Source organism: Sinocyclocheilus anshuiensis, unplaced genomic scaffold (genome assembly GCF_001515605.1).
Source record: "Sinocyclocheilus anshuiensis isolate Anshui unplaced genomic scaffold, SAMN03320099.WGS_v1.1 scaffold778, whole genome shotgun sequence".
In the NCBI taxonomy this organism is placed as follows: Eukaryota; Metazoa; Chordata; class Actinopteri; order Cypriniformes; family Cyprinidae; genus Sinocyclocheilus; species Sinocyclocheilus anshuiensis.
The window spans coordinates 817,060-825,137 of record NW_015544177.1 but is presented as its reverse complement, the minus strand read 5'-3'; the positions used below and the strand labels follow the sequence as shown (position 1 = coordinate 825,137).

At 33.8% G+C, this 8,078-nt stretch overlaps 1 protein-coding gene across 1 annotated transcript in view; it reads left to right on the top strand.

The window, feature by feature from the left end:
- Positions 1-8,078, top strand: part of LOC107696282 (pyruvate kinase PKM-like) — a 16,738-nt gene that overhangs the window by 3,256 nt on the left and 5,404 nt on the right. The window contains exons 2-8 of the mRNA XM_016496567.1: positions 2,504-2,688; positions 3,156-3,247; positions 6,014-6,145; positions 6,239-6,425; positions 6,542-6,812; positions 7,298-7,448; positions 7,528-7,680. Of these exons, the coding sequence (XP_016352053.1) occupies positions 2,538-2,688; positions 3,156-3,247; positions 6,014-6,145; positions 6,239-6,425; positions 6,542-6,812; positions 7,298-7,448; positions 7,528-7,680 (1,137 nt within the window). The 5' untranslated portion in view covers positions 2,504-2,537. The remainder of the gene's footprint in view (positions 1-2,503; positions 2,689-3,155; positions 3,248-6,013; positions 6,146-6,238; positions 6,426-6,541; positions 6,813-7,297; positions 7,449-7,527; positions 7,681-8,078) is intronic.

The window sequence follows — 8,078 nt, the reverse complement described above, 5'->3', positions numbered from 1 at the left end:
GAGCTTGTAACACTCCAAAGAGAAAGGAAAAATTGAAATCGCATCATATGACCCCTTTAAGTCATTATTCTCTGACAATCTTGCATTGTTCAGCCTTGTGAATAGCAAGTGTGCTTAATTGCATTGAATGTGCACTTGTAGTGTACTTTAAATCTTAAAAGTATATTAAAAACTACCTGCAGACAATATAAAATTAATGAAATAAAAGGCCACTTAAGTGTACTTAAAGAGATTGCACTTTCATGTTTCTAAACGCAAGTACACTTTTAAAAAAATTCTTTGTAATAATGTCATTCATTTTACTTTAAAGTACATTTTAATACTTTTATTGTGCTTTAAAGAGGTACACATATTTTGACTAACATACTAAACACGTAATGCTTGATGATAATTTGAACTGTAGTTTGTTATTTGATTTTATATTTAAAGTTAATATATTTTAAATGTACTAAAGAAGTGTAATTTTATCATGACAAATGTGTAATTACAAAATATATTCAAATTTACTACATACAGGATTTAATAGAAATGCAATTATATTAGAGATCGACCGATATATCGATTTACCGATATTTTTCCCGATATTTACGCATTTTACCATAATCGGATATCGGTTTTGTTTTCGGATTCACCCATAAACACCGCCATCCTGTGGGTGTTTTGAGAATTGCGCGCAGGATCGTCATTGCAACGCGTCTGAGGGGAGACGAGACAACAACGGCATGGTGCAGTTACTTGATTTGCTGTAGTTAGTAAACTTTATTTAACATAACAGCCATTTATGCACAAATTAGATGCATTACATAAATACCTGATATGTAGTCAGAGGCGGACAGTAACTTAAGTACATTTGCTTGAGTATTGTACTTAAGTACACTTTTTGAGTATCTGTACTTTACTTGAGTATAATTTTTTCTGGAAACTTATGACTTTAACTTCACTACATTTGAAAGACAAATATTGTACTTTTCACTCCACTACATTTCTATCAAGATCGTCAAAGCAGAAAGTCGTTACAATGTAGCAGCTTTGTACGGAGCCCCGCACATGACATGCAAGAAAAAATACAAAATAAATCATGCGCATGATTTACTAATTCGTTCCCTCGATGTACTAAAACGTGTACACGATTACTACTTTCTTTTTTTCAGACAGTTTATCAGTAATCACTCTTGTAGGGCTACATGAAGTGATTTCCCAGCATTTTTTGAACACTGAGTTGCAAATGTGATATTTCTTTACAACAATTCAATAATAAGAAGTTAATATTGTCGTATATATTAGACACAATATTATCTGATTTTGCTAAATTGTGTACGTGAAAATATGACCTATAAAGCCACAGAAGAACTGTTGTGCATCTCCTAATAAAACACAGTAGGTGTTGGACTTGAAGCAGCACTCCACAGACCATTCTGTGTGTGACATCAAAGTACAGTGAGAGTGATTAGACAGCATTTTTAAAAATTTTGTTTTGATGTCAAATAAGTCTTGCTGTTTTGATTTTTTGTTAAATCAGTGCTGCTGTTGTAAAGTTATACAGCTAAAGTTGTGTTGCTGGGTTTTAAAGCAGGTTTGATTTTTTATTTTCTTCCTTATCAGTCTGTATTTACAGCAATTTCACTGTCCACTCTGTTCAAATGTGGATGAATGGCTACACATAGGTGTGTCCAGAGCTGTGTGAGATCACTATCATCCTGCTTTTGTGGGGGTGGGTAGGGGTGTTAAATATTGATTTATTTATTTTTGTTTTGTTTAGTTTTTTTCCCCATAGGTTTTTAACATTCTAAAAGCTCTTTATTCCAAAGATACTACAAGCTAGTCAGTGTATTCAGTAGGTGTAATGTATTCTAAGTTGCTTCAATTCATTTAATTACTTCACTCAGTCATTTATTTACTTTATAACAGTAAATAAATATCGGTTCTGCATATCGGTTATCGGGCACATAAACATGCAAATAATTGGTATCGGCATCAGTTATAAAAAATCAATATCGGTCGATCACTAAATTATATTTAAGTTTACAATAAATGCTTGTCAGTACATTCAGCAGTTAACTTTAACCACATTTCAAAGACAATAGAAATGACATATAGAGATGTGCTTAAGTCCTACTTAAGTGGGTCTAAAAAGCACTGTTAAGTTCAATTATTGCATTTAATATAAATTTAAAGTGTAATACATTTTCATTTAATTGCAATTAACATACAGTTAAGTGTCGAAAAACATTACATTCAGTTCGCACTTAAGTATATTCTTTTAAAGTTTATTGTTTCCATAATACCCCTTTTAAAAGTATGCTAAAGTGTAAAAAGTTTTTTTTTCACAAGGGCAGTCTTGTATGAAATTATGGTGGGAAATTTTTGCATCTTTGACATCATGTCCTTTTGTGTGCAAAAAAAGTCAAATGTGTTTCCAAAGGCCCGAGGATAATAAAAAGCTCAAAATAATCACTGTCCTTGCATAAGTCATCTAAATTTGCTTTGTCCATATTTCTTCCAGGACTTTTCTAGCAGTCGCGAACGCAGCTCCAGCCATGTCTCAGACGAAGACTACGGGCTCTGCCTTCATTCAAACGCAGCAGATGCCTGCTGCTATGGCAGAAACCTTCCTGGAGCACCTGTGCCTGCTGGACATCGACTCTGAGCCTACTGTGTCTCGCAACACAGGCATCGTCTGCACGATCGGTCAGTGAACCACATAAGGAACTTAAAGGAATAGTTCATACAAAAATGAACATTTGCTGAACATTAATTCACCCTCAGGCCAAGATGTAGATGAGTTTGTTTCTTCATTGGAACAGTTTTGTAGAAATTGAGCATTACATCACTTGCTCACCAATGGATCCTCCGCAGTGAATGGGTGCCGTCAGAATGAGAGTCCAAACAGCTGATAAAAAAATCACAATAATCCACACCACTACAGCCTATCAATTAACGTCTTTTGAAGTGAAAAGCTGTGTGTTTGTTGCTAAATTTCTCCAAATCTGATACAATAAAGAAATAAACTCATTTACATCAAGAAAGGCCTGAGGATGAGTACATTTTCAGCAAATTTTCATTTTGGATTAACAATTCCTTTAATGCAAACTGTCCCTCAAAACGCTGAGAAATTCAATATTCAAAATTCAATATTCTGTTTTATCTTAATGCAGGACCTGCCTCCCGATCTGTGGAGACACTGAAGGAGATGATCAAGTCCGGCATGAACGTTGCACGTATGAACTTCTCCCATGGAACTCACGAGGTACACGATCTCATCCATTCTTGAACATATTCCGTTAGCAGCTCATTAACCTCAACTGAAATGGTCCACAAATGTATTGTTATATCATCAAGCAGACTATTAAACTTGTAATAAGAGTTCTTCAAAAAGTATTCATCCCCTTAGCCAGCCTTGACATTCGTACCATCGTAGATCCTCCATTATTGTGGCATTTCCCTCGTGCCTCTTCAAATGTCAGAAGTTGTAAGCTGATCTTGTTAGTTACTCTAATATGTTTGGCCGATACATTGAGAAGAGTCACCATGGGCTCAAGCCAGAGTGTGAGTTTAGACTGCACTGACCTCCCCTCTTTAAAAGTCATGGCTTTTTACCTTTTTTTTGCATGGCACCATTGCTACTGATTACTACATTAAGCATGCTATCATGAAGTGATGCAGTAGATATTTCTGTCTGGAGGATTGAGAAGGTCGATAGCTCATGTTTATCTTTAATAAAGTTTCTTCTTGTATATAACAAGTAAATATGAGCACAGTTCATTGAGAGTTCCAGTGAGCATTACTAAGCACCATCATGCGGTTATGAGACAGGTTAGCTTCTTTTTAAAACCATTTTTAAAGTAGAAAATCAAGATTGAAATATTAAAATATTAAATATTTGTAAAAATGTAAAGTCAATACTATACAGTGTATTAAATTAAAAACATGAAACAACTTTTTTTTTTTTTTGGTGCCAGTATTTTTTTTTAAAGTATGGATTTATTTATTAAACTGTTTAGTTTAGCGAAACGTAAATTAAAAATTTACAGATAATTTACTATAAATATGTGTGTATGCGTGTTTGTTTAAATGTATTTTATTTTCACCTTTATATACATAAAAATATGCCATTTACAATTTGCACATTTCAAGGTATTTATTAAAAATTAATGGAATTACTTCTTAATCTTGTTAGTTTAGCGAAACTTAATTTAAAATATTCTAATTTGTTATAAAATATTTTAAATATTTTGCTTTAGTATAATATATAATATACATGTTATAACTTGCATTTATTTGTACTTTTATTTACATGAAAATATTTCTTTATTTTATCATCCTATTTTTCATCTTATAATGATTAATTATTAAATGTTAATACTAACATTAATACTAGTTTTTATTTTAATATTTGTTAATACTAATATCATATTTGGACCTGAGATCACTATAAATTCACCATATTTAACCTGAGACTTAATTTTTTAATTTAAAATTTATAACTCAATTTTTATCTGAAATTCATAATCTGTAACAATACAACACTTTCCTTTTGTTTGATTGAACTCTAAATTTAATTTGTTACTCATTGAAATAATGTACTTTTTTTATTGTTAATAGAGCATTGTTACAGTTAGCCACAGTCATTGACGCTTTATACATGTTGTGATATGGTTGTGAAGTGACTGTCTTATTATTTGCTTACACACGGTCTGTAATCAGAGAGACGACAGCCAAAAGTTTGACTTAACTATCAGCAAAGCTGTCGGATCAGTCATATTTATTCACTGAAACGAACAGTTTGAGATGAGAAGCAGTCAAATGTTTCTGTGGGTCACTGGAAACATAATCTGTCTCTCCCTGATTCTATATATATACTCTCTGTCTCTGCCTCGTGTCTGCGATTGGACAGACAGGACAGAGACTATCACGCCGACTGAGCTGTAGACTTTACAGCAAAAAGACATGTTCACTTTGTTCTTTTTATTTCACACCATCGTGTTCAGTAGAGTTTTACAGGTCTCAGAACTCGCGCTGTCAATCAATAAAACTTCCTTCTGAGAGCAAGAATCAGCATACAAGCAGAACAAAGAAGAAAAAATAGTCTAAAAATAATTTTTAATGTTTCTAAAGGACAAAAAATGGTGCCATATATAGATGACATTTACATTTAGACATTTAGCAGACGCTTTTATCCAAAGCGACTTACAAATGAGGACAATGGAAGCAATCAAAATCAACAAAAGAGCAATGATATGCAAGTGCTATAACAAGTCTCAGTTAGCTTAACCTTGCTACGTGTACTGCGTTTTTTTATTATTTTTTTTATCCTATAATAAATAAAAAGAAAGATAGAATAGAAAAAGAATAGAGCAAGCTAGTGTTAGAGGCCTTTTTTGCTTTTGTTAATTGTATAATAAAGAAAAAGAAAACAAATAGATAGAATACAAAAAATTAGAGAAGCAAGTTAGTTTTTTTTTTTAAGAAAACAAGCAGTTAGTAAATAGAGTGCAAGTCTAAAAGTCGCAAGTTTTTTTTATAAAGAATAGAATTAGAATAGAGAGTGCTAGAGTTAGAGGGTCAAATAAAGATGGAAGAAGACATGATGAAGTTGAGAAGGCTTGAGATCTCAGAGACAAAATAATATAATATTTTATAATACAATATAATATAATATAATGGAAGCTTGTTTCTGCTTGTTTGTGCAAGACTTTATGTCTTGTAGTTCTCAGAAATATAAGAGAAGTCAGAATTGTGATATGAACTCAGAATTGCGAAAGTCTGATTTGTGAGATAAAATTTCCTTTTTAACTTTTTTTATTCCGTAGTGGTGATAGAATTGCAAGAAATAATAGAATAGAATGGAACATATAAGATCAGTATTTGTCTCTGTTTTATATTCTTCTTGTTCATGCTTATTTCCCCTATTTGTACATTTAGATTACAGTTATCTTGTGCTCACTTACAGTTAATTTTTAAAACTTTTCAATATTACACACTCAATTTTGCTGTAAATAACCTTTTTATGCAGTACCATGCTGAGACCATCAAGAATGCTCGTGAAGCCATTGAGAGTTTTGGACCTGGCAGCATTGAGTACCGACCTGTGGCCATTGCTCTGGATACCAAAGGCCCTGAGATCAGGACTGGACTTATTAAGGGAGTAATTACAGCGTCTTGTTTTCTGATGTCCTTTTCAATATTAGAAACTCTTTTTTAGAGCTTGTCTAATTGCTCATGAATGTGGTTTCTTCAGAGTGGCACTGAGGAGGTCAAGCTTGTCAAAGGTAACATGATCAAGCTCACTCTGGATGACAACTTCAAGGACAACTGCGATGAGAACATTCTGTGGCTGGACTACAAGAACATCACAAATGTGGTGCAGCAGGGCAGCCATGTTTACGTCGACGATGGTCTTATTTCACTCAAGGTTAAGGAAATTGGTGAGTTCCAAGTTCAACGAATCTCTCTTATCATAACCACATCATATTTTCAGCCCTTTAAAACATCACAGCAGGACTGCCAGAATACATTGTTTTAACATTGTTGAATGTTCCAGGTTCTGATTTCCTGAACTGCGAGATTCAGAATGGAGGCATGTTGGGCAGCAAGAAAGGCGTGAACCTGCCCGGGGCCAATGTTGACCTGCCCGCAGTGTCTGAGAAGGACATTCAGGACCTTCAGTTTGGTGTGGAGCAGGGCGTCGACATGGTTTTTGCCTCCTTCATCCGCAAAGCTGCTGATGTGCACGCTGTCAGGAAGGTGTTCGGAGAGAAAGGCAAGGACATCAAGATCATCAGCAAGCTGGAGAACCATGAGGGTGTGCGCAAGTGAGTGATAATATAAATAAAATTTTAATTAAATCAAATAATATATATTTATATAATTATATATCATTATTTTATATTAATTATATATTAAGATTTTCCATTGTATATTTAAGAACTATAATATAATATAATAACTATTATATGTTTAATAAAAATATTTTTAATTAATGTTATATATATATATATATTCACATAGAAAACCGTTATTTTAAATTGTAGCCTAATAATATTTCACAATATCACAGTTTTTTCTGTATTTTTGATCAGTGCAGCCTTGGTAAGCATAAGTGACACGAATAGTGTGTGTATGTGCATATATAATATATAATGCATATAATATATTGTATATATACAGTATATTAATTGTAATTTATTTCAAAGTGGACATTCCTTAACAGACCTACTGTAAAGATTGTTATGTTTTGCAGACTGAGTGTAGATTGAGCTCTGATTATTTCTTTATTTGCATTTCTTTATTTGTGTAGATTTGATGAGATCCTGGAGGCTAGTGATGGTATCATGGTCGCCCGTGGAGATCTGGGTATTGAGATCCCAACGGAGAAGGTGTTCCTGGCTCAGAAGATGATGATTGGTCGCTGCAACAGGATTGGTAAACCAATCATCTGTGCCACACAGGTTAGTACAGATACCATGCAGAAGCGAATGAGCTGGCTCAGTTCAGCCAGCAGGAACTGACTGTCTCCTTGACTGACAGATGCTGGAGAGCATGATCAAGAAGCCCCGCCCCACCCGTGCCGAGAGCAGCGACGTGGCCAATGCCGTGCTCGACGGTGCCGACTGTATCATGCTGAGCGGCGAGACCGCAAAGGGTGAATACCCTCTAGAGTCTGTGCGCACGCAGCACCAGGTACTGTACCATCAAGAGCGCCACCTTCTGGCTTTACCTGACTGGTGCCTGATAAGTGTACTAATGCTAATGTTAATAATGCACAGTAAGTTTAGCTTGCTAAGCAGTACATTCATGTAATCTCACCCTAAACCTCTTAACTCCAAAAGTGAATCTAGCAAAACTAAACACTATCTAAATAATTATATATTAAGATTTGCCATTGTATATTTAAGAACTATAATATAATATAATAACTATTATATGTTTAATAAAAATATTTTTAATTAATGTTTAATGTATATATACACTACCTTTTAAAACTTTGGGGTCAGTAAGATTTTTTTTATTCAGCAAGAATGCATTCAATTGATCTAAAGTGATAAAGACATTTATAATGTTACAAAATATTTCTATTT